The sequence below is a fragment of the Nerophis ophidion genome, linkage group LG06, assembly GCF_033978795.1.
Source record: "Nerophis ophidion isolate RoL-2023_Sa linkage group LG06, RoL_Noph_v1.0, whole genome shotgun sequence".
NCBI classification, from domain to species: Eukaryota; Metazoa; Chordata; class Actinopteri; order Syngnathiformes; family Syngnathidae; genus Nerophis; species Nerophis ophidion.
In genome coordinates this window covers 60,913,434-60,940,136 of record NC_084616.1, presented here as the reverse complement: position 1 = coordinate 60,940,136, position 26,703 = coordinate 60,913,434, and the positions used below count along the sequence as shown (strand labels likewise).

At 40.7% G+C, this 26,703-nt stretch overlaps 1 protein-coding gene, 1 long non-coding RNA gene and 1 other non-coding gene across 5 annotated transcripts in view; 2 read left to right on the top strand and 1 right to left on the bottom strand.

The window, feature by feature from the left end:
* LOC133555052 (uncharacterized) overlaps positions 1–10,179 on the bottom strand; it is a 14,093-nt gene extending 3,914 nt beyond the window's left edge. Inside the window, exon 1 of the long non-coding RNA XR_009807264.1 lies at positions 9,828–10,179. This is a non-coding gene — a long non-coding RNA (uncharacterized LOC133555052). The remainder of the gene's footprint in view (positions 1–9,827) is intronic.
* On the top strand, positions 3,680–26,703 carry uba1 (ubiquitin-like modifier activating enzyme 1). 3 transcript variants are annotated; one of them, XM_061904472.1, is made up of 26 exons: positions 3,680–3,698; positions 13,733–13,849; positions 13,925–13,983; positions 14,064–14,232; positions 18,059–18,193; positions 18,282–18,388; positions 19,313–19,403; positions 19,498–19,630; positions 19,696–19,793; positions 20,032–20,178; positions 20,679–20,855; positions 20,975–21,082; positions 21,166–21,246; positions 21,513–21,665; positions 21,844–22,009; positions 22,087–22,283; positions 22,373–22,437; positions 23,703–23,898; positions 24,026–24,100; positions 24,187–24,376; positions 24,507–24,592; positions 24,667–24,759; positions 24,832–25,023; positions 25,311–25,412; positions 25,490–25,590; positions 25,679–26,703. In XM_061904472.1, the coding sequence occupies exons 2-26, from the start codon at positions 13,733–13,735 to the stop codon at positions 25,812–25,814; spliced, it is 3,174 nt and encodes a 1,057-aa protein (XP_061760456.1). In that variant the 5' UTR covers positions 3,680–3,698; the 3' UTR covers positions 25,815–26,703. The 3 variants fall into 3 exon arrangements, with proteins under 3 accessions (XP_061760456.1, XP_061760454.1, XP_061760453.1); XM_061904470.1 differs by lacking the exon at positions 3,680–3,698 and adding an exon at positions 3,912–4,119; XM_061904469.1 differs by lacking the exon at positions 3,680–3,698 and adding an exon at positions 9,522–9,746.
* LOC133555310 (small nucleolar RNA U6-53/MBII-28) lies at positions 25,131–25,237 on the top strand. The gene has a single exon (XR_009807330.1). It is a non-coding gene; the product is annotated as a small nucleolar RNA U6-53/MBII-28 (small nucleolar RNA).

The window sequence follows — 26,703 nt, the reverse complement described above, 5'->3', positions numbered from 1 at the left end:
CCCCAAACAACGTTCCCTCTTTTTGAATGATCGATTGAATCTTTTACTAGTAGATTGCAAAGGAAGAGAATACATGATATGAAACAGTAAAGTTTACCCAGTACAGTACATATTCTGAACAATTGACCACTAAATGGTAACACCTGAATAAGTTTTTCAACCTGTTTAAGTCGGGGTCTACGTTAATCAATTCATGCTAATTTGCGTAAGGTGTGTAATTTGTTGTGAGTTCATGGACTGTGTTGGTTTTGGTTTTTCAACAAGGTGATGTTCATGCACGGTTCATTTTTCTACACCAGTAAAAAAAAAAACAAAGCTTTTTCTTGAATTTGGAAAAAAAACAAAAAAAAATTATTTTTCACTCAAGAAATATTCGGTGAATGCACATATTGAACTGGTGCGGTTCAGTACATCCAACAAGGTTAAGAACCACTGCACTAGGGCCAACTTAATGTTGCCAATCAACCTATCCCCAGGTGCGTGTCTTTGGAGGTGGGAGGAAGCCGGAGTACCCGGAGGGAACCCACGCATTCACAGGAAGAACATGCAAACTCCACAGAGAAAGATCCCGTGCCTGGGATTGAACCCAAGACTGCAGGACCTTCATATTGTCAGGCAGACGCACTAACCCCTCTTCCACCGTGAAGCCCAATGTGCACCACACATTATTCAAATATATAGCTGGAAGCAATCGGCAAAAAGATTGCGCATTATTCAAATTGCTTGATTTATTTGTACTTTTATTAGTAGATTGCACAGTTCAGTACATATTCTGTACAATTGACCACTAAATGGTAACACCCCAATAAGTTTTTCAACTTGTTTAAGTCGGGGTCCATGTTAATCAATTCATGGTAAATTCATGCTCACATTGGTATTGTGCCAACAACACAGCAGTCATCTGGCTCGAAAGCAATAGGTTCCATCAATCCATACATTTTCTACCGCTTATTCCCTTTTGGGGTCGCGGGGGGCGCTGGCGCCTATCTCAGCTACAATTGCGCGGAAGGCTGGGTACACCCTGGACAAGTCGCCACCTCATCGCAGGGCCAAAACAGATACAGACAACATTCATGCTCACATTCACACACCAGGGCAGTGGTTCTTAACCTATGGTTTGATCGAACCCTGGGGTTCGGCGGAGCCGCCGCCACGGAGGTAAAGACACATCCGACTTATCGTGTAAATAAAAACTTCTCCCTATCGGCCTATTATAGATGCCCCCAAACAATGTTCCCTCTTTTGGATTGATCGATTGAATCTTTTACTAGTAAATTGCAAAGGAAGACAATACATGATATGAAACAGTACAGTTTACCCAGTACAGTACATATTCCGTACAATTCACAGCTAAATGGTAACACCCGAATAAGTTTTTCAACTTGTTTAAGTCGGGGTCCACGTTAATCAATTCATGCTAATTAGCGTAAGGTGTGTATTTTGTTGTGAGTTCATGCACTGTGTTGGTTTTGGTTTTTCAACAAGGTGATGTTTATGCACGGTTCATTTTCTACACCAATAAAAAAAAAACATATAGCTTTTTCTTGAATTTGGAAAAAAAACAAAAACATTTTATTTTTCACTCACGAAATATTCGGTGAATGCAAATATTGAACTGGTGTGGTTCGGTACCTCCAACAAGGTTAAGAATCACTGCACTAGGGCCAATTTAGTGTTGCCAATCAACCAATCCCCAGGTGCATGTCTTTGGAAGTGGGAGGAAGCTGGAGTACCCGGAGGGAACCCACGCATTCACGGGGAGAACATGCTAACTCCACACAGAAAGATCCCGAGCCTGGTATTGAACCCAGGACTACATGACCTTTGTATTTTGAGGCAGACACATTAACCCCTCTTCCACCGTGAAGCCCAATCCGCATCACACATTATTCAAATATATAGCTGGAAGCAATTTGCAAAAAGATTGCGCATTATACAAGTTTGCAAAATGTGGTTGCGCATTTTTGCAATTTGCTTTGATTGATTGATACTTTTATTAGTAGATTGCATAGTTGAGTACATATTCCGTACAATTGACCACTAAATGGTAACACCCGAATAAGTTTATCAACTTGTTTAAATCGGGTTCCATGTTAATCAATTCATGGTAAATTCATGCTCAAATTGGTATTGTGCCTACAACACAGTCATGTGGCTCGAGAGCCATAGGTTCCATCCATCCATCCATTTTCTACTGCTTATTCTCTTTTGGGGTCGCGGGGGGCGCTAGCGTCTATCTCAGCTACAATCGGGCGGAAGGCGAGGTACACCCTGGACAAGTCGCCAACTCATCACAGGGCCAAAACAGATAGACAACATTCACGCTTATCGTGTAAATAAAAACTTCTCCCTATCGGCCTATTATAGATACCCCCAAACAATGTTCCCTCTTTTTGATTAATCGATCGAATCTTTTACTAGTAGATTGCAAAGGAAGAGAATGCATGATATGAAACAGTACAGTTTACCCAGTACAGTACATATTCTGTACAATTCACCACTAAATGCTAATTTGCGTAAGGTGTGTAATTTGCTGTGAGTTCATGCACTGTGTTGGTTTTATTTTTTCAACAAGGTGATGTTCATGCACGGTTCATTTTGTACACCAGTAAAAAAAAAAACATAGCTTTTTCTTGAATTTGGAAAAAAAAAAAAACATTTTATTTTTCACTAAAGAAATATTTGGTGAATGCGCAAATGAAACTGGTGGGGTTCAGTACCTCCAACAAGGTTAAAAACCATTGCACTAGGGCCAGGGGCGCCGAAAGGGGGGCGGGGGGCTAAAGGAGACGGATTCTAGGGGCCCATGATGGAGGGGGGCCAGAGAGGCCCCTGTTGATGATGAAATTATTATTAAAAGCAGCTTCCACGATATGCTCAGTCATTCACAAACAAGGATGGGGGGAGGGACACCACTTTGTGAACTAATGCGTGATCCGCCTCCGCTTGGGATGGTTTCCTGTTGGCTCCACTGTGGACAGAACTCTCTCTGCTGTGTTGGATCCACTTTGGACCGGACTCTCGCGGTTGTGTTGGATCCACTATGAATTGAACTTTCACAGTATCATGTTAGACCCGCTCGACATCCATTGCTTTCGGTTTCCTAGAGGAGGGGGGGGTGCCTACATATGTGGTCCTCTCCAAGGTTTCTCATAGTCATCATTGTCACCGACGTCCCACTGGGTGTGAGTTTTCCTTGCCCTTATGTGGGCTCTACCGAGGATGTCGTTGTGGTTTTTGCAGCCCTTTGAGACACTAGTGATTTAGGGCTATATAAATAATCATTGATTGATTGATTGATTGAAATTATATGAAATTATGAGTTGGAGGCCCTGTAAAGATTATTTTCATGGGGCCCAAAATCCCTAGCGGCACCCCTGACTAGGGCCAATTTAGTGTTGCCAATCAACCTATCCCCAGCTGTATGTCTTTGGAAGTGGGAGGAAGCCCATGCATTCACGGGGAGAACATGCAAACTCCACACAGAAGGATCCGAACCTGCGATTGAACCCAGGACCTTCCTATTGTGAGGCAGACGCACTAACCCCTCTTCCACCGTGAATCCCGCCATAGGTTCCCTACCCCTGGAACACATGAAATAAACGCAGGCCAACGTAGTTGCAAAGAGCCGAGTGTGCCTACATATCCCATCTGCCATTGCGGCCACTTTGGATTCGACCATATTTTTGAGGACACGGGTAAGGAAAATGGTGTAAGATGGTTAATAAAAAACGCAATAAAAACATGTGCTAGTACAAAAATCGATGGTTTGGGGGAATTTTAAGTGGGGTTTTACGTAATGGGAAGGATGTTTGATGGTCAAATAAATGATACGAGGCTGCCATTGAAACCTCCATGTCGAGGTGGTCGCGTCGCGCCTGTAACGTGCACATGTTGCTGCTTTGCTTTCTACTGAAATAGTGAGGGCTTCAGCCACCACCGGACAGCCAGCCAGCCTAAGCGGAAAAAAAAAACTCACGCAGAGCCCGCCACCGTGACACACTTTCACGGTTGCCATCAACAGCCGCGTTTACATTTGTCACGCGATTGCCTAGGACTTTTCTTTTGGTACAGGCAGATTTTTAACACTACAGATCAGGCAGAGTAATATCGGATGTGGTAAGTTGTGCACACTCGTCGATGCTAGTCCGATTTTTAGCGGCTAACGCTAGCGGGCTAACGAACATAGCGGTACAAGACGGGGGGAAAAGTCTCAGGGAGGCTAGATAGCTTGCTGGCTAGCTGCTAACAACTACGCAGTCGGTTCTATCTGCAGTACGCCGCTCCACTTTTTCGCGTAATCTTTAATCGTAGTTATCACCTCGACGTGGTCGGGAGCGCTGGTTGAAATGTATGCGGGGGTATTTCCTCGCAGGGAGTGTGTTATACTTAATTATTCATTTGTAAATAGTAACTGGGCGACAGATTGTGCCTAAAACTTAAAGCAGACGCGCTTTTTTATTCGCATCCAGTCGAATTTGCTGGAAGCTTCTCGAACTATTTCATGGAAACGGACTGCAAGATAAAACGTCACAATGGCAGGGCGATCGACGTTGCCAGTCACCGAATATCGAGCATTTTTTTCCCACCCCCCAGCCTTCGAGATGTGCTTTCCTGCATGCCATGTGACATGTAGCGTTGCTATTATGCACAGGGAGTGATGGTGGTTATTGTTGCAGGGACCATGTCGACATGTGTGTACTTGAGAATTATGCGGCCCACACGTTCGGTGGGAGCCTTTTGTCATTTCCCAGGCACCCCCTCCCCCAATACTCTTGTTCTTGCAAGGAAAGCTCACCCTTAACCTCTTGTTTGGCGGATGGGTCATATTGTTGTAAGCACAATACCAATGGGCGCTATTTGCAAAATGCGCAACCGCATTTTGCAAATTTCATGTCAAATCAAAGTCAAATCAAATGTTTATTGGATTCATCACTATACAGCAGAGCAGGGGTCACCAACCTTTTTGAAACCGAGATACTTCTTGGGTACTGATTAATGCGAAGGGCTACCAGTTTGACACACACTCAAATAAATTGCCAGAAATAGCCAATTTGCTCAATTTACCTTTTAATAAATAAATAAATATATATATATATATATATATATATATATATAGAGAGAGAGAGAGAGAGAGAAAAAATGGGTGTTTCTGTCTGTCATTTCTTTGTACATTTTTTTTCCTTTATCGGAAGGTTTTTTGTAGAGAATAAATGATGAAAAAAACTTAATTGAACGGTTTAAAAGAGAAAACACGAAAAAAATGAAAAGACAATTTTGAAACATAGTTTATCTTCAATTTCAACTCATTAAAATTCCAAATTCAACTGAAAGAAATAAATTTAAAAAATAGCTGATTCGAATCTTTTTGAAAAAAAAAAAAAATTTGTGGAACATAATTAGTAATTTTTTCTGATTAAGATTAATTTTAGAATTTTGATGACATGTTTTAGATAGGTTAAAATCCAATCTGCACTTTTTTTATAATATATAACAAATTGGACCAAGCTATATTTCTAACAAAGACAAATCATTATTTCTTCTAGATTTTCCAGAATTTTTTTTTAAAGAAATTCAAAAGACTTTGAAATAAGATTTACATTTGAGTCTACAGATTTTCTAGATTTGCCAGAATAATTGTTTTGAATTTTAATCATAAATTTGAAGAAATATTTTTTCCAAATATTCTTTGTCGAAAAAAACAAAACTAAAATGAAAAATTAAATTAAAATGTATTTATTATTCTTTACAATAAAAAATATATATACTTGAAAATTGATTTAAAATGTCAGGAAAGAAGAGGAAGGAATTTAAAAGGTAAAAACGTATATGTGTTTAAAAATCCTTAAATCATTTTTAAGGTTGTATTTTTCTCTAAAATTGTCTTTATGAAAGTTAGAAGCAAAGTAAAAAAATAAATGAATTTATTTAAACAAGTAAGGACCAAGTCTTTAAAATATTTTCTTGGATTTTCAAATTCTATTTGAGTTTTGTCTCGCTTAGAATTAACAATGTCGAGCAAAGCCAGACCAGCTAGCTAGTAAATAAATAAAATGTAAAAAACAGAGGCAGCTCACTGGTAAGTGCTGCTATTTGAGCTATTTTTAGAACAGGCCAGCGGGCGACTCATCTGATCCTTACTGTGGAAAATACTTTCAAAGCGCTTTGGGCTCCTTAAAAAGGGGTAGAAAAGCGCTATACAAGTACAACCCATTTACTATTTATGGGCTACCTGGTGCCCACGGGCACCGCGTTGGTGACCCTATACAGTGACACTAAACAGTGTACATCCACGACTAAACTACTGACTAAACTACTACCTCAACTTGGTTTACTATTTATAAAATGTAATAATGTAGGGTTACCTGGAACTTGAAATAGGCCACCTGGCCTGAATCCACACTTCCCTCGCCAAACACCTTCGTTTCCCAACCCTCACGCTTGGATAAATAGGCCTTGATGCTGTTGTAGGCACAATACCAATGTGAGCAATTTGCAAAATGCGCAACCGCATTTTGCAAATTTGTACAATGAGCAATATTTTTGCAAATTGCTTCCAGCTATATATTTGAATAATGTGTGATGCACATTTTGCAAATCAATGGGCGCAATTTGTATAATGCACATGTTCTTTTTGGCAATTTTGGAAATTGCTTCCAGCTATATATTGATTGTGTTGGAAGTTCTGGCTACTAACCCTAACCCTTGATGCCATCTACGCAGTGTTGGGAGACTGTTTTGCTGTTCTTCTGTTCGATGTAGCTTTCTGTGCAGAATTCCGCAAATTCTTCTTCAGCTGTCCTCTAACCATCCATTTGCACAGTCGCGCCATTTTCAAACAAAATCTCGTCTTGCGATATGCAAATTGCTTGCGCACAATGGAAATGACGTATAATTTGCAAAGTGCGCGAGATTGGTGAAATGCTTACAACAATGCCATCTACGCAGTAATAGAAGACGGTTTTGCTGTTAGATCGCGTCCAAATTTGCAAAGTGCGCGAGATTGGTGAAATGCTTACAACAATATTCAGCAGCATCCATCGATGCATTCACACAAGTGGGTCATTTTTGCTATTACTCCCCCTATCAGACTGTGACTTCTGCTTTGTTTCATTGAACTCTGGTTGTTTTTTGTCCTCAATAAATCTGACATTTTGTAGCAAACGGGGAATGTGTATATTATCAGTGCAAGATTCAGGCGACATGATGCGAAAATGATTTAAAGGCCTACTGAAATGAGATTTTCTTATTTAAACGGGGATAGCAGGTCCATTCTATGTGTCATACTTGATCATTTCGCGATATTGCCATATTTTTGCTGAAAGGATTTAGTAGAGAACATCCACGATAAAGTTTGCAACTTTCGGTGCTAACAGAAAAGCCCTGCCTTTACCGGAAGTCGCAGACGATGACGTCACATGCTGATGGCTCCTCACATCTTCACATTGTTTTTAATGGGAGCCTCCAACAAAAAGCTTTTCGGACCGAGAAAACAACAATTTCCCCATTAATTTGAGCGAGGGTGAAAGATTTGTGTTTGAGGATATTGATAGCGACGGACTAGAAAAAAAGTTTGAAAAAAAAGTGATTGCATTGGGACAAATTCAGATGTTTTTAGACACATTTACTAGGATAATTCTGGGAAATCCGTTATCTTTCTATTGTGTTGCTAGTGTATTAGTGAGTTTAACAGCACCTGTTAGTCGGATGGGTTTGTCCACGGGTGTCTTGACGCCAATGTCTCAGCGAAGTCGACAGCAGCTTTATGGACAGGGCAAGCTCAGCTGATCTCCGGTAAGAAGCGACTTTTTACCGAAATTTTCTCACCGAAACCTGCTGGTTGACATTCGGTAGGGATCCATGTTCGCTTGACCACGCTGTGATCCATAGTAAAGTTTCACCTCCAGGAATTTTAAACAAGGAATCACCGTGTGTTTGTGTGGCTAAAGGCTAAAGCTTCCCAACTCCATCTTTCTACTTTGACTTCTCCAATATTAATTGAACAAATTGCAAAAGATTCAGCAACACAGATGTCCATAAGCTGTGTAATTATGTGGTTAAAGTAGACTACTTTTAATTGTGTGCGTGTGTGTGCAGCACTCATATTTCCTAACAGTCCGTGATGTCAAGCGTACACGTCATCGTTATGCGACATTTTCAAGAAAAAAACCCCGGGAAATTTAAAATTGCTATTTAGTAAACTAAAAAGGCCGTATTGGCATGTGTTGCAATGTTAAAGGCCTACTGAAACCCACTACTACCCACCACGCAGTCTGATAGTTTATATATCAATGATGAAATATTAACATTGCAACACATGCCAATACGGCCTTTTTAGTTTACTAAATTGCAATTTTAAATTTCCCGGGAGTTTCGTCTTGAAAATGTCGTGTAATGACGTGTACACAAGACGTCACGGGTTTTTAGGAAGTATGAGCGCTACGCGCACACACAGCTAAAAGTCGTCTGCTTTAACCGCATAATTACACAGTATTTTGGAGAACTGTGTTGCTGAATCTCTTGCAATTTGATCAATTAATATTGGAGAAGTCAAAGTAGAAAGATGGAGTTGGGAAGCTTTAGACCCACAAACACACAGTGATTCCTTCTTTAAAATTCCTGGAGGTGAAACTTCACCATGCCAACCAGCAGGTTTCGGTGAGAAAATTGTGGTTAAAAAGTCAGTTCTTACCGGAGAAAAGCTGAGCTTGCCCCGTCCATAAAGCTGCCGTCGAGTCCCCTGAGACATTGGCGTCAAGACACCCATGGACACACCCTTCCGACGATCAGGTATTATTTAACTCACTAAAACACTAGCAACACAATCCTACTAAATGTCTAAAAACATCAGAATCCGTCCCAAAGCAATGGCCTTTTTTTTTTCTACTTTTTTTTTTCTAGTCCTTCGCTATCAATATCCTCAAACACAAATCTTTCATCCTCGCTCAAATTAATGGGGAAATTGTCGTTTTCTCGGTCCGAATAGCACTTTTTGTTGGAGGCTCCCATTAAAAACAATGTGAATATGTGTGCAGCCCCCACACTTGCGATGTTATCGTCTGCGACTTCCGGTTGAGGCAGGGCTTTTGTCTTAGCACCGAAAGTTGCGAACTTTACTACTAAATCCTTTCAGCAAAAATATGGCAATATCGCGAAATGATCAAGTATGACACATAGAATGGACCTGCTATCCCTGTTTAAATAAGACAATCTCATTTCAGTAGGCCTTTAATATTTCATCATTGATATATAAACTATCAGACTGTGTGGTGGGTAGTAGTGGCTTTCAGTAGGCCTTTAACTGCTTACTTTGTACTAACATTTCCAGCTTGGTTGGTATTTAGTTTAAATACCTGCATGGAACGGTAACGCTGTTCATTGTACAGCAATAATCGACATGCGTCCAAGCCAGCAGGGGCGGGATGAACGCGCATTGGTCGTCCTCTGTAAGCCAATAGCAAGGCAGCCAGCCTTTTCCGGTTCAGTTTTTCGGAGCCCCCGCCCCCTATCTCCGGCTGCCATTTTGGTTTTGTTCCCGACTGCAGTCGTAACGCCAGCCGCAGCTATTGCAAAGGAAAGCCCCGCATCGCAGTGACTCGACAGTATAGCCCCAAGGCCAATTCCTGCTCGCCTGCGACTCCTTTCCATTTATTCCCCGCTTATCGACAACCTTTCCAACCGCTGGCATCTGAACACGACCGGAGAGGAGCGGGTTTGCATTGGAAAGGGCCCGGGAAGGATTATTGGTAAGAAAGGAGGAATCAATGGGAGACACGAGCTCCGAGCCGCGTTAGCTCAAACGAAACATTTTTGACACGCTGCCCTACCTTGACTTGTGAGCGCCTCCACTCGCCGGGATATCGTTGTAAATTGTCCAGTAGATCCGCAGTTAGCGTCGTGAAGCTTTAGCATGTCACTAAGTTGTCTTCCGTACTGAATGGGGCCAGAGGCCTAGGCCGAGCCTCTCTAGCGACTTCCCTGCGTTCTCGCCTCTTAACTTATTAATGTTGCCCTTCCGTCCGCTTGCCAAACGATTTAACTGATTAGTGGCACCGAGCCTATTCTTAGCCGTGCGACTCTTGTTTGTTCCACGAGTAGTGACGAGCTTTTTTGGGGGAGCCTTTTAAACCTTTAAAGCCTTTGAGACGCAAATGAGCGAGCGTCAGGCAGCGTTCAGTCGTGGGCCGTACGGGTTTACTTTCATTTTTTCACCTGCCATCCACTGTTATGATAACACAAATTTTGTATTTTTTCTTGTATGCCCACTGGCTGCTGATATTCCGAATCGTAAGAGGAATACAGGAAGTGTTTAGCACGGTAAACTTGCTCCCTCGGACGCAGAAGTGTCGGATCGCGTTAACTGTCTGGCATATTGCGGCCTGTGTTTCTCCTTGGCCTCGTTTGGCCTGGTTACTGCCGACATCCTGGCATACCTGGGCGAATTTACCAGGACATTTGCGCGAATGGACTCGTACTCTCAGTTTGTGCGTAATTTGCCGTGTCCACACCTGGGAGATTTTCAGAAGTGCCAACCGCAGTAAAGTTTGAATGATTCAGCGCTTTTTTTTGTTGGAACGATGTCACTGTGCCTCTTCCAGATCCAGCTCTTTTACACAATAGAGCTGCATAAACAAGCAAGGCCGCCCCTCGAATATGAAAGCAGAGAGATAATGCTGCTATTCATGGCCCTTCCTAGGTTCGCTGTGTATTTAGCAGATTTGTTGATGGCCCTCAGCCAGCCCAGCTGCTCTCAGGGCTACCTTCTCACCAAAATGAATAGGATTGTGTGGTATTTAGCGTCATGCTAACTATGAAATTACATCTGTGACTTAGGGCCCCTTTTACATTGCAGACCAAATCTGATTATTTTTCCCTCAAGGGACACAGGTTGATATTTTTTGCCAGTCTAAATGTTTCAAATTGGATCTTTACGCATCAGGAGGTAGCCTGAATCTGTTTGGTATTTGATATTTTTAAATTTGACTGCAGTCTAAACGTCAATGCGATGTGACCTGATTGCGTCTTTATGTCATCTTTGGGCGAGCTGCATCATTCATGTGATCAGGAAAAGCTGTTGCCCACCAGCGCAAGTGGATACATCATATGGTGAGGAAAGTATTTTTTCGACTGCGAATATTCGGTTAATCACTAGTCAATTTTGCGTATATATGTGTACCGTATTTTTCGGATTATAAACCGCTCCGGGGTATAAGCCGCACAGGCCAAAAATTCTTGATAAAGAATGAAGAAAACCATAAGTCGGACTTGAGTATAAGACGCATTTTTGAGGGAAATTTATTTGATAACATCCAACACCAAGGATAGACATTTGAAAGGTAATTTAAAATGAATAAAGAATAGTTAACAGGCTGAATAAGTGTACGTCATATGGCGCATAAATAACCAACTGAGAACGTGCCTGGTACATTAACGTAACATATTATGGTAAGTCATTCAAACAACTATAATATATAGAACATGCTATACGTTCACCAAATAATCTGTCGCTCCTAATCGCTAAATCCGATGACATCTTCTTCATCGGTGTTGCTTCTAAACAACTCTGAAAATGTAATATCGGTATCGGTTTCAAAAAGTAAAATTAAGGAATTTTTAAAATCCCGCTGTGCACTACAAGGACATAGGGAGAAGTACGTAGCAGTTGCGTCTCCTAGTCAATAGCCCCTCCGCAACACAGGAGTTGCAGCAGCATGAGAGGTCTACTGGCGACGCTTGATGTCATCAAACCGCCGCGAGCGCGGCATAACCACAGCAAGAGTGTGTTGTTGCCGTGGCTAACAAGCGAGCTCGCTCAGTGTCTAACGACACCATACCTTTGGTTTGGGATTATTTTAAAGTGTCTGATGGATAAAAAGCTGGCAATTTGCAATGACTGCAAACAGTTCGTTATGCGAGGAGGAACCAAGACGTCTTCCTTAAATACGAGCAATTTGATCTCCCACCTCTTCAAGAATCACAAATAGGTACACAATGAATACAAGCGGAAGATGGATGAAAAGCAAACACCAAAAAAAAGAAGTACCGCACAGTTGTCGCTTAAAGACTCCGCCGAGGAAAAAAAAATACAAGAAACACCCAAAGGCAAAAGCCCATGTTGTGGTCAGGTACAGCGCACACAGTATGGCAAAAGCTACGTTGGAGTTTGGTGTGGCTAGTCTGCCCTACATGGCGCACACTTTGCAGCTTGCAGTGAACGGAGGGGCCTTGTCTCAACGCAGCATTTCAGAAGCTCTGGCTGATTGCCATGCCACTTCAAGCACTCACCACTAGCTTGCAGCACATTTGTATTACTCATACAAATACATTAGAGCAGGGCAGATTGAGCCCAGTTTATAATTCCCTGTTACACAGTATGCCAGGCAGTCTTGCACTAAAGGAGGACTATGTCATTGTATACTTTATTACTCTAGTATACTCTGGACTGAAGCTGTGCTTTCATTGTTTTTGTAGCTGTTGTTTGTGTGTCTTTATTTATGTGTGTGTGTGTGTGTATATATATATATATATAAAATAAAAAAACTTATTTTTTACTTTATTAAAACTGCTTGTGTAAGTGACATTGAGGTGTCTTTGGGGCGTCTGCGTGTTTATACTGGAGTCCAATAAAGATTACATTTTACTTTACATCTATTGAGTGCTGGAAAAAAATATAAAATAAAAATAACTCTGATTTGATCTACTTGGCCTGCCGTGTAAACTTAGTCAAAGTGGCTCAAATCAGATTTTTTTCCCAACGTAACGTTTTCACTGCAAGTACAATTTTATCTTTATCAGATTCCAGTATAAATGCGCCTAGGTCCCAATGTAGCATAATGTCACAAAGGAAATTGATCAGTCAAAATAAGCTCCCTGTTGGTGATGAAGAGTTAACTTGCCAGTAGCATCCATCCATCCATTTTCTACCGCTTATTCCCTTTGGGTCACGGGCGCCGCTGGTGCCTATCTCAGCTACATTCGTGCAGAAGATACTGTACACCCTGGACAAGTCGCTACCTTGCCAGTAGCGTGCAAAGTGATTATCCATCCATCCATTTCTACCGCTTATTCCCTTTTTGGGGTCGCGGTGGGCGCTGGCGCCTATCTTAGCTACAATCGGGCGGAAGTGATTATTTTATTTTACATAAATCAACGTTTGGAAGATTAAGGTATCATTATTTTGATGCAGCATTAGTGTAATTGATAGACACGGCTTTTAGCTTTTTTCAACAAAAAGCGGTTTATTTGAACAGAACCCCAGATTCTGTAAATGAACAAGGATGTCGCTACAACACGCAAAAACATGGATGCCACGTGTAAAGGAAGTAGGCAGATGAAAAAAACTGCACAAGTAGGAAAAAGAGAATTGCAGAAAGGAAAACGATAGTGCTTTGCACGCAAATGGCGTAGCTCACCCCAAAGATTACATAAAATTCATAATCGGGTTGCATTTCCGTTTAGACTGCAGTTACATTTGAAAAGATCCAATCATATTCGGACTACATTCTGATGCGAAAAGTTCCGATTCAAAGCACCTTTGAGAGCTTAGACTGGTAAAAAAAAATTCAATCTGTGACACTTGAGGGCAAAAAATAATACATTTGATGTGCAGTGTAAGTAAATGGGGCATTAGTAATTAGGTGTCAACTGCAGGCTAGTTAGATATGGAGACATGGCTGCCGATTCTGCTACATAGGAATTTAGCTTAAAAAAATCTGTTTCTGATGACATGCAGATGTCCAGCTCGCCGCCGTCCAAGAAACGTCGCTTGTCAGGAACAGAGACGAAGACGGGATCCAATTGCTCCTCCTCAAACTCTGTCAGAACTGATCTGTCCCACACACCTGCCAACGTAAGCACACAGCCCTCCTGGAGATACAATGTAAAGATTGTCTAATTTTTTTACTTCATGCTCCGTTATGTTCAGGGCATGGCTAAGAATGGCAATGATGCTGAGATTGATGAAGGCCTGTACTCCAGACAACTGTAAGTCTTATCTCAGTAGAAACTCCAACCTGTCGAATGTCTACAAAGTTGTGTTCATCATGCCAAATGTCTGTTTTTAGCTATGTGTTGGGCCATGCTGCAATGAAGCGCATGCAGAACTCCAATGTCCTCATCTCTGGTATGAGAGGACTTGGAGTGGAGATTGCCAAGAATGTCATCTTGGGGGGCGTTCGTAGTGTCACTGTACACGACCAAGGCATTGCAGAATGGAGAGACCTGTCCTCTCAGGTAAATTTAGTATGCATGGCAAAAGTCTTGACTTTCAATTTTATTTATGCTTTATTTCATGTTTAAACAGCGATCCCTCAGTTTTATATTTAATGGCTTGAGCTGTGTTAGTCTATAAATTGGCCTTGGATGATGCTCAGGTTACACTGTCATAAGATCTAATTAGAATATAGGTGGTCGTCTCTGTACACGTGCTTGGTCTAAACTATCACTTCCGTATCTTTTAAAATGAAATACCAATAAAAATACAATCCACACAAAATTTGTTGAACGCTCGCTTTGGCCGCGGATACTCGCTGTTTCTCTTGCCTAAACGCCATACTAAGTTGCAGGGCAGGGAGATCATCAAGAGTCGAAACATTCGTTTTCTGAGCCACAACATTGATGGCTGTCCACTTTCCTAATTATATTTGGATGAGTACAATTTGAACACTGTCAGTTCCGAACCAGTCGTAGTTCTAGAGTGTTTATTTGTAGCCAACAAGAAGGAATACTTTTTTTCATGACAGATTGTAACCTAAGGTTACAACACCGGAAACAGAGAGTCGGTCACACTTGGCGTTGTGCTTCTGCAAGCCCATCCATCAATCCACTCTCCTTAAAAGCCGCCATTGGCCTCTTGCATTTTGTAGATATGTTGTCTGCCGGTATAGCTCGGAGAGATTAAGGTTAGTCCACATCCCAGACATGTTGCCTCCGCTCCAAACAGCCCTGTGTGTATTGCTTTCTTCATCACATCCGGTTTTGGCAGTGCTATTAGGATGATCAGTCTTACTTTCGGCGGCCAAATTACACGATGGAATTGGGCTTGATTGTTAGCAAAAGATTGGCAATAAAAATAAAGTGTGTTGGAATTTGTCTTCTTCTGGATGCTACAATATATTAAATTAATTTAGTTTTTAATCAGTTACATTAGGGGAAACCCTGAAACTACATGAGAAATGTCATGAAGACAGCCAAAAGAGCATGGTAATTGAGCATTAAATCTAAATATAAAATGTAGTGTGGAAATGTATTTTGAATGTTTGTTAGGGGTTTGTGTAATAGCACATTGTGCTGACAGAAATTGTATTTTTTCTCGAATTTCCCTTTTTCTCAAAAGGTGCTCACATCCCTAAACAATGGCAAGTCCTACACACACCAACATTAATTTAGTAGGCTTTCTGTGATAAATAATATTTTGCCTCGTTCCAAATACTTTAGGATACGTTTGTTGCCATTTTTTAATACAATTAATTTTGTATAAATTTGCAAATACATTTCTTTATTTTAATTTGAAAATTATGTTTCTCACATTGCAAGAGCAGACCTTAGTACTGCCTTCATCCAAAAAATGTTTTGCGATGTCCTGATTTTAGACCCTTATACTTAATGAGGCTTTTAGTAGAATCATGAGATGAGATTATGTGGAGGCGTGAGGATTTATACTTTTCAAATTTATTTTTAATGATTGCTAATCAGCTAGGCCTTGACGACATGGCCTAAAAATAAAGTCTCCAATTTTTCCACAATAAATTCGATTTCCGATTAGTTTTTTTTCCCTTTTCGCTTTTTAAAGAAACCAATTATTATAAACGACAGGAATTCAAAGCAAGTTTTGCTTTTATTTGATGAAAACTATTAGTCCGAAATGGCACTGCATACTCTGCATCTCACTTTTAGAAAAAAAAATATTTTTATATATTTTTTTATCAGATGTAAATTGTACTTTTTTTGCAATAATTTTTAAATAACTATATTAAGAGCTTCTTCTGGGAGAAAACACTTAAACAAAAATGTAGCCGGTACATCTCATACAAATAATCTCAAACATTGAGATTAATAAAGTGCAAATTTAAAACATCTGTTTTGAATAAAATACTACTTTAAATATATATATATATATATATATATATATATATATATATATATATATATATATATATACGTCTACATTGTATGCAAATAATCAAGTCAAACATTGGGATGACTATATTTTTATTAAATGGATAGAAGTTAGGCTCTTTATTAGAAAATAGAACTTAGGCTGTTTGTTAGTGTGCACTGATGTTAAAGACAATGTACGTCTCATTGCATATGGTATATATCACTATATTGATGATTAAATGTTATAATTCCACAGAGGTTTTATAGCGGCGCCTGTCCGGTTTGGATGTGCAGAGTGAATGCCTTAGTGATCCTTCTGTTCGTTGTTCTACATTCTGTACATGGTACCTTGTGTAAATCATTTCGCCACAGTACTCTGCTTTTTAGGTCTAGTTGTTGCCGTCGTGTTTGCCCCGTAAAGATTTGCCTTTCCCCCACTTGGTTCGATGCTTTTTCAGATGCTGGAATACGTTTTCTGTGCTGATGCCTTTTTCAAACAAACTTTGCATCGTGCAGTTACTTGTTCTCAATCAATCAATCACACAAAGTTTATTTATATAGCCCTAAATCACAATTGTCTCACAGGGCTGCACTTGCAACAACGACATCCTTTGCTCAGACCCCACAGGTTCCGCACCTGTTTCTGCAAATCGAAAGCTCTTTTCTTTGCAACTAACATCTCGCTTTTGTTATACCATTAGCCATCATTTGCTAGGCTTGTTGATCTTTGCTAAGAAAGAAAGGGGACGAGCAAAAGGAAAATTTTTAAATATATTTTTTAATTGCAACAAAACTCCAATTTAATCTAATCGATATATCGCCCAGCCCTAATAACAGCTTGAATGGCCTCCCGCCATTCTCTCCATGAATTGCTTTTTACATTTCACAGTAGTCTTTTATTTTTACTTCGAAATATAAGTAATCTTTGAATTGGATGAGCTTCGAGAGTGCACACCAAGGGTGCAACCTTACAGACAATTCGCGATGCCATGCGGTCCTATGTTTCTGACCCACGGTTTCGGTTAATTTTTGATGGGTTTTTTGTGTATACGGAGAACAACTTTTTTTCCTTTCAAGTGTATTTTTATTTTGCCTGTCTGCTAATATTAGATTTTGCAGAGAGCAAAGTATCACTGGTATACTGAATACCATTAAATTTAAATTAACAGTAATTAAACACAAAACTTGAAAATGATAAATTCCCTTTTATTCATTGAATAATAGTGTACACCGGTGCTTCTCACCATTATGGCAGCAAGGTGCACCTTCATACCTTAATGACAAGCACTGACACAATTTGCAGACATTCATTACCTATATTTATTAACTCACAGCTTGTTGTATATTTAATGAAATACATAAAAGTGCAGTTTGAATTTGAGGTCGTGCAAAAAAAGTGTGCCAGCTTAAACAGGTTCAATGATCACTACAGGAATACATTGAAGGTAAAACACTCAAAAATGCCCAAACACTAAAAAGTGATTAAAAATATATAGATACAAAAATATTATTTTCTGATTAACTCAGTAGCTGAATTTAACCTGCGAGTCCACATTGTGGGTGGAATTTGTTCAGATTAAACCATTTCAGCTGCAGTAGTGAGTGGTGTGAGACGTTCTCTGGTGAGGATTCAGCAGATTTGAATGAAGTTGTTGCTTCTTTAAATTGTCTTTCAACATCTGCTCGTGCTGCCCATACATATTATTTTTTTTCTTCTGTACAATGTGAGGGGAAAGAGGGGTCGGCATGGGTAGAGGCACAACAGTGCTTTGACGTTTCGCCGTGGACAGGCGCACACGTACGCGCACTCTTCAAAAATTAGTTGGCAAAGCAAAAAAAGCTGTTAAGAGCACATTGTCTTGTTCAGGGCAGACCGAACAGTTTGGTATTTTACGTATACAATTTCAGTCCTAATGCACACATGTTTTTGCTAAAATTATTTAAAATTTTTTACTTTTAGTTTTATATTAGAGAGGAAGATCTGGGGAAAAACCGAGCGGAAGTCAGTCAACCCCGCCTGGCTGAGCTCAACAACTACGTCCCTGTGGCAGCATATACCAGCACTCTCACAGACGACTTCTTGACGAAGTTCCAGGTATAATTTCACGCCTAGGCCGTTATTGAAGACAATGTCATTACATGGATTTATAGGCAATTTTAACTTTTCACTTTTTGTAATCTAGGTGGTAGTGCTGACCAACTCCACTCTAGATGAGCAGCAGCAAGTGGGAGAATTCTGCCACAATAAAGGCATCAAGTTCATAATTGCAGACACCCGTGGCCTGTTCGGGTGAGAACCTGAACATCTTTTACATTTAGTGCTGTGCGATATGGGCTCAAAAAAAAAAAAATATATATATATATATATATATATATATATATATATTCCAACATATAGGTACATTGTCATGAATAATATCGCAATACATCTTATTTAAAGCTAAGTTAAGTTATCTGTATTTGCGGGACTGCTTGTCATAGATGATTCTTCAGGACAACAACTCTATTAGACCCATTAGGTGTTTTTCCTTTTCCTAATTTTTGGGTATTACGGTAACGTTAGTATTTGGTGATATTTTAACACGATAGTTTTCTTCATGCCGTGTCTTCAAGTGGTAGACACAATTAGACCTGTTCAACTTGCTGGTAACAATTTGTTGTTGGTATGTTTTACAAACTACCTTCCAGTTGGCGTCTGACTTTTTTTTTTTTTTTAATCCAAACGTAGTTCCTGTTCAATCTTTTTGGCATCGATTCGTCTTTGTATTTCGTTGAGTTAGCTTCCATTCTGATTTCCCTGGCTGCGAACTTGACATCCATGCCCCCGCCCACTTAAGTTCTTTCAAGTGAAGTAGTAATGCTTCCATAAAGCAACAGCATGTAGCTGCTCATTCTTTCACCCCTAAGTTGTTTCAGGACCATGTCTCAGGACTGCTGATGCCGGTTTGAGGGTCCAGTACCCGCAGGGAACCTGTCCGTTCTTACCCCATAGATAGTTTAAATTAAAACTGCTAAAATAGGCCTAACACTTAACCACTTTTGGTGTCTCGTTATCCAGGTAGCTGCTCATTCATACACAATAATTACGTTGCATCATAGACATTTTTATGCTGTACTGTGATAAATGTTGTAATATCGCACAGCACTACACACATTTTGAGTTCACTTTCTTGAGGTTACTGTTGTTTTTGACACCGGGTTTGTTGATTTGTAGCCAGCTGTTTTGTGACTTTGGTGAGGAGATGATTGTGCATGACACTAATGGGGAACAGCCTCTGAGTGCCATGATTTCCATGATAACAAAGGTTAGTCCTCACAACTTGATTTTTGTTCCTCAATCCATTGTCATTTTAAAATAATCTGTTTAGTCAACTTGAACAAGAATATATTTTTCTTCAGGACAATAAAGGTGTGGTTACTTGCCTGGATGAGGCCCGTCATGGGTTTGAGAGTGGAAACTATGTCACCTTCTCAGAAATTCAGGGCATGACAGAACTCAATGGCTGCCAGCCGGTGGAAATCAAAGTTCTTGGTAAGGCTTATCTGTAAAATAAATATTGCAGTACATCTTAAAGATTTGACGCAATGTGTTTCCAGGTCCCTACACCTTCAGTATTTGTGACACAACAGGATTTACGGACTATATAAGAGGAGGAATTGTTTCCCAGGTCAAGGTGCCCAAGAAATTCACCTTTGTAAGTTGAAATATGCACATCAAGTGGTGTATGAGATGCTGTCAAAAAATTAGCTTGTCTTCTCCATTATTTCGATTGACCACTCTCACACACCTTAATCGTTTTTTGATTTTAAACAAATGTGTTCACTCAGACATACTGTCCAAACTGAACTTAATCAGTGAACATGTTAATTTAAACATTTTATCTTGTGAACATGTTAATTTAAACATATCTTGTATTGATCTTTGGGTTACAGAAATCATTGTCCTCCTCCATGGCTAAGCCAGAATTCATAATGACAGACTTTGCCAAGCTTGAGCGTCCGGCACAATTGCATGTGGGCTTTCAGGCCATCCACGCCTTCCAGAAAAAAAACAACCGACTCCCTACACCGTGGAACCAGGTAAACCCCTCTCCGTAGCAGCAGGACAAAAGCAGGAAAGCCACGTCTCAACCCAACAAGTCACTTCATATCACAACGATTCTTGTTTGGAATGACCATTTTTGGTTCGTCTGGCTTAGAGCAGCACAATTCATAAAATTAAAATCACAATTTTCGGTGCCACAGTTGAAGTTGATCATCTGTAATATTAATTGTTAAACAAGCAGGCTCTGCTGCATATCAAATCAAGAACTTTCAGACTCTGCGGCAGCAGGAAAGCAAAACTGGTTCATCTTGAAGCCCCATGAATATGACATGCTCACGTGCCCACCCTAAGGACCACTCCAAGTTGATTGGTACCTGATGGGGAAACCTGTTTACAGAACATAATGAATTTAATATTGATAAAACCATAATTATTATTTTGCCTGTAGTCATTTTTGGCTAACTTCAACTCCAAGCATTATCTTAACACATTTGGTACAGCCATTTAACTTCTGACATCTCTGCATTTCATTCAGGCTGATGGTGAAGAACTATTGTCAATGGCCAAGGAGTTGAACTCTGCTCAGACTGAATCAGCCCAAGTAGAGCAGCTTGATGAGGCTCTCATCAAAAAGATAGCATTTGTAGCTGCTGGCGATTTGGCCCCTGTCAACGCCTTCATTGGTGGCCTGGCAGCACAGGAAGTCATGAAGGTCAGTAAAAAGCTATTGGCAACTCGCAACGTATGTCTCAGTCACGACAGCACTAACCATAAAATTCTAGTTTTTAACCTTGGTTTTAATATGGCTGAATGATCTGTTTGTATTTTTAGGCATGTACCGGAAAGTTTATGCCCATAATGCAGTGGTTGTACTTTGACGCATTGGAGTGCCTGCCTGAAGAGGAGGGAGTTGTACTCACAGAAGAAGAGTGTGCCCCTGTAGGTGTTAGCAACACCCACATTCATATTTATGCTGACAGTGTCATAATGCTGACAAACTCACTTTTTTTCTCTTCACTCAGAGGAACAGTCGCTACGATGGACAGATTGCTGTATTTGGCACAAAACTGCAAGAGCTGCTTGCCAAGCAACGCTACTTTCTGGTGAGTATGCCATTCATTGTCATTAGTGGTATTCTGTTTCAAAGGAATATTCAATGAGCACATGAGGCAATAGCTATTAAAAGACCAAATACAGTGAGGAAATTATACTAATGGGTTTGATAGACCTGGTCATTTGTAAGTTGTAACTCTAGCTCTCAGAAATTAAGGGGTTAATTTATGTTGGGGACTAACTTCGCTGGCCAATTTACATAGATATATCTCTTCTGTATGCTAATCTACAATACCCAAATACCTGATTATTCCAGGTTGGAGCTGGTGCCATTGGCTGTGAGCTTTTGAAAAACTTTGCCATGATTGGTTTGGCTAGTGGGGATGGTGAGATCATTGTGACAGATATGGACACTATCGAGAAGTCCAACCTCAACAGACAATTCCTCTTCAGACAATCGGATGTTACGGTTGGCATATTTTTTTCCTCATCCAAGCAGCTTGAACACGTTTTTCTTGACATGTGTATTGTAATAAAGTGTACTGCAGTTTTATTCTTGGTCATTTGGATTCTTGTGAAATTCAATATTTGTGCCAGTATTTTATCAGACACTATTCCATAGCTCTTGTGTCCGTGTGTGATAACAGAAAATGAAAAGTGACACAGCTGCAGCAGCAGTGAAACAGATGAACCCCTCCATCAAGATCACTGGTCACCAGAATAAGGTGGATGCAGAGACAGAGAGGATTTATGACGATGACTTCTTTGAAAGCCTTGATGGCGTAGCCAATGCACTAGACAATGTTGACGCACGTAAGTAGTATAATTTTTCATTTGAACATTCCAATAAATGTGTGTGTATAATCAGAGTCAATGTCTTTTTTGTGCAGGTTTGTACATGGATCGTAGGTGTGTGTACTACCGTAAACCTTTACTGGAGTCTGGTACTCTGGGTACCAAAGGCAATGTCCAGGTCGTGATCCCCTTCCTTACAGAGTCTTACAGCTCTAGCCAGGATCCACCTGAGAAGTCTATCCCCATCTGTACCCTCAAGAATTTCCCAAATGCAATTGAACACACACTTCAAGTGAGTAAACATGTTTATTTTCTTCACCAGACATTTGAATCAATCAAGCAAGCAAGTTATTGATCTGTTGCCTACACGTTGCTCTCTAGTGGGCCCGTGATGAGTTTGAGGGACTTTTCAAACAGCCACCAGAGAATGCCAAGCAGTACCTCAAGTAAGACAACTTCCTTTTATCCTCCTGTGAATTGGTCTGGTACTGAACCCAGTTTATGTCCATGCTTCTATGTATTCTCCCACAAAAGGGCTTTTAATGCAAGAATTAAGTATATTTATTTGTAATTAATTTAAATTGGGAATCGGCATTATCTTCAATTGATCAAACTTAGAAGTAAACATGTCGATAAGCAGTGTAGGCATATTCATTAAATTGAATTTATAAACATTACTACAGTATACAATACAAATTGTCAATAGGAACAACCATCTAGGGCAGGGGTCGGCAACCCGCGATTCTGGAGCCGCATGCGGCTCTTTGATCACTCTGATGTGGCTCAGCTGCTAAATTGCCGATCCCAACGATTATTCCGTGAGGTTTCCGCATTGTAGTGCCTTTTTCAGATATCACCCGGGGATAAAATTCTCAAATTTTCACCTGGATTTCAATACTGAGGGTGTGCAGTAAACGCAATGCCTTTAACCTCTACAACATGTCGTCGCGCCCGCTGTAGCCCGGAAGAGTAGGGATGCATGTGATTCTGGGTATTTGTTCTCTTGTGTTTGAGTTGTGTTAGGGTGCGGATGTTCTCCCAAAATGTGTTTGTCTTTCTTGTTTGGTGTGGGTTCACAGTGTGGCGCATATTAGTAAGAGTGCTAAAGTTGTTTATATCACAACCCTTAGTGTAACCTGTATGGCTGTTGAACAAGTATGCCTTGCAATCGATGACTAGTGTCTGCAGAAGCCTCATAAGACATGTGACTGGGCTGGCAAGCTGTTTGAACGTGTTGTAGAGGGCGTCAAAGGCAGCACCTTCATTTGATGCCCTTCTTATTTTTAGTCGAGGGAAATTCTGCAAACATTCACGAGAATAGTCGATCCGACAATCGGTAGTCCCTCGGAATATTCGGGAGGGTTGGCAAGTTTGATGCTGTCAAGCGGCATTCATATTAAACTCGCGGGCCCCACTATCATTAAATTTTCATATTAAGGTGCAGGCCGCGTGTCTGAGACTCCTGGTTAATACATAGCACAAAGTAAAAAAAAAAAAAAAACTATGCAGTGTTATTTCATTTTAAATTTCAAAAGAGTTTTGTGGCTCTCATTGTTTTCTTTATTTTGTGAAACAGGTTAAAATGGCTCTTTGAGTTGTAAATGTTGCCGACCCCTGAGCTAGGGGATCAGTCGAAGATGGCCCAACTAGTTTGAATTTAAACTAGTTTTAAAATTTACATGAGTACTAATTTCTACTGGTTGACCTGCAGAGATCCCAAGTTCATGGAGCGCACCCTGAAACTTACTGGTGGTCAGTCTGCTGAGTTGCTGGAGGCTGTTTACAAGACCCTCGTCACAGACTGTCCCCACAGTTGGGTCGACTGTGTAACTTGGGCACGTAACCATTGGCAGTGCCAGTACAACAACAACATCCGCCAGCTATTGCACAATTTCCCCCGTGATCAGGTACACGCTTAATTGCTTGTTGAAGTGTCACTAAAAGATTAAATGCGCCACACATTGAAATTTTGGCTTAAGAATCTGTTATTCATTGGGGGATGTTAACCATTCTCGTCTTTTCCTTGTCTTTTAGCTAACCAGCTCTGGCGCCCCCTTTTGGTCTGTTCCAAAGAGGTGTCCTCACGCCATAGAATTTAGTACAAGCAACGTAAGTATATTTTATGTATTTCATCTCTCTGAAAGTTGACTTGGTTTTCAAACAGGCCGAATACCAAAAGCTGTTTTTTCTTGTAGGACCTGCACATAGACTACGTATTTGCTGCAGCCAACCTCTTTGCTCAGTCTTATGGCATTAAAGGAAGCACCGATCGTGCAGCAGTCGTCAAGATCTTACAAGAGATCCAGGTGGCTCCCTTTACGCCACGTTCTGGTGTGAGAATCCATGTCTCTGATCAGGAGCTGCAAAATAGCAATTCCTCTGTTGGTACGTAGTTATGATGGCAATATTGCTATGCAAAATAGCAATTCCTCTGTTGGTACGTAGTTATGATGGCAATATTGCTAATGAGGGGCTTTAAATTAATTGCTAACCCACTGCATTTTTGTTTAAACAGATGATTCCAGATTGGAGGAGCTGAAAGTTCTGCTGCCTCCTCCCGAGTCAGCCCAGTTCGAACTCTGCCCTATTGAATTTGAAAAGGTAGTACATCTTTCTTTTTAGGTAAACATAATCTGTCCTTATATATCTTGAGTGTTTGTTCTTCCAACTACAAGGATGATGACACCAACTTCCACATGGACTTCATAGTAGCAGCATCTAACTTGAGAGCAGAGAACTATGACATCCCCCCAACTGACAGACACAATGTGGGTGCTTAGATCTGTCAGACCTATCTGTTGGTTGGGTATTCCAATGTAATTATCCTCTTCCCTACCTAGAGCAAACTCATAGCTGGCAAGATCATCCCAGCCATTGCCACTACCACTGCTGCAGTTGTGGGTTTGGTGTGCCTTGAGCTCATCAAGATAGTCCAAGGACATAAGAAGCTGGAGTCATTCAAGAACGGCTTTATGAATCTCTCCCTGCCGTTTTTTGCCTTCTCCGAGCCCATTGCTGCTCGCAGACATAAGGTAGGTACACGGCATGTGTCTCGCTGCATGTTGAGCTTCTGTAGTGGTGTAGCTTAACAGAAGGAAAAATTCAACCGTCACTTAAAATTGGCATGCATAATTAGTAGCTCCTATGATGATTCAGCCATGCTAATACTGATGCACCAGGCAGTTTGTCTGGGTGCAAGTGAGTTCAACTCACCTTCTCACACTGGTTAAGTGTGTGCTGAGGAGACAACCACAACACCTACTGTTGACTGTGTTAACCTAACATGTTTTAATACCCCACCTTGACATTGTTTCGACAGTACTATGAAATCGAATGGACGTTATGGGATCGTTTTGAGATCACAGGGCTGCAGCCTAATGGAGAAGAAATGACACTGCAGCAATTTCTGTCATACTTTAGAGTATGTGCCTATCTGCTTATTTAGCTACGCTTTACTTGTTGCATCATACTAAACGCGGTTTTTGTTTTATTTTTAAGAATGAGCATAGGTTGGATATCACCATGCTTTCTCAGGGAGTGTCCATGCTCTACTCATTCTTCATGCCCCCCCCCAAACTCCGAGAGAGACTTGACCTGCCGTGAGTACAATATTTTCGTGACATGTCATCAAGGGCTGCACAAAAACTTAAACTCGTTTTCACATCAACTGTCATCTGTGTGCTGCAGGATGACTGAGATCGTGACCAAGGTGTCTAAGAAGAAGCTGGGCAAGCATGTCAAAGCTCTAGTGTTTGAGTTGTGCTGCAATGACCTGACGGATGAAGATGTAGAAGTGCCATACGTCAGATATACTATCCGCTGAGCTCCACACTGATTCCGCCTGCAAGATGACTTGATGCTGGAGGAATAGGGGATGCTTGTAAATGATGGGTTAGCGTTATTTGGGGAGAAGGGGGACATGGGTTCAGGTCTTTACTGGATCAAGCTTATTGTTTTTGTTTTTCAAGGCCTGTGGTTTGTGTTAACCTGTGCCTCTGTACATAGCCTCCATTGAGCTGACTTGCTGATAGCTTTTCGTGAGGAATCCAGTTGTGCTCTTTTTGTCGAACAGAGCTCTTGCAGGAGGTGGGAACCTGAACATATACTGGACCTTCTGATATTTTGAAAAACCTCCATGTTCTGTTTTAATTCTAAGTCTTAGTGGTGTGTTACTGAACAGCCTATCCAATGTTCATTTTAGGAATCCTCACAAACTTGGGTACACACTTGTGCTCCAATCCTCGCCTGACACCTCACGTGACTGTTTCCTTTTTACATGCAACATAGAAAATGTTTGAAAATAATAAAGCAACATGTAAGTACAAATTTTATCCCGTGACTGTTCAAATTCCCTACTTCTACAAACACCGCCAGTTTTAAATGGTTTTGGCTGGATGACCAATTGCACCTCAACTGCCGCCCCAGCACTAAAGATAATGTCTTTCTGGTTGAATTGGTTACTGTGCTTTTCAGGCTCCTTTACTCAGTCGGCACTCTTGGCTTAATGGAGAAGGCTCTTGCACATGACATCTGTTTTCATTCATTTACGTCTTGTTTTTTGTATTATTTTTGAGGCCTCATTCGATGTTCGGTTCTCAACGTGTCCTTACCTTGTAAACTCCTAATGACACCAGAGTGTAAGAGCAAGGCATATGTATCTTGATATGGGAGCACTTAGCTTGATAGTTAATAAATGCTAAATTGTGAATGAA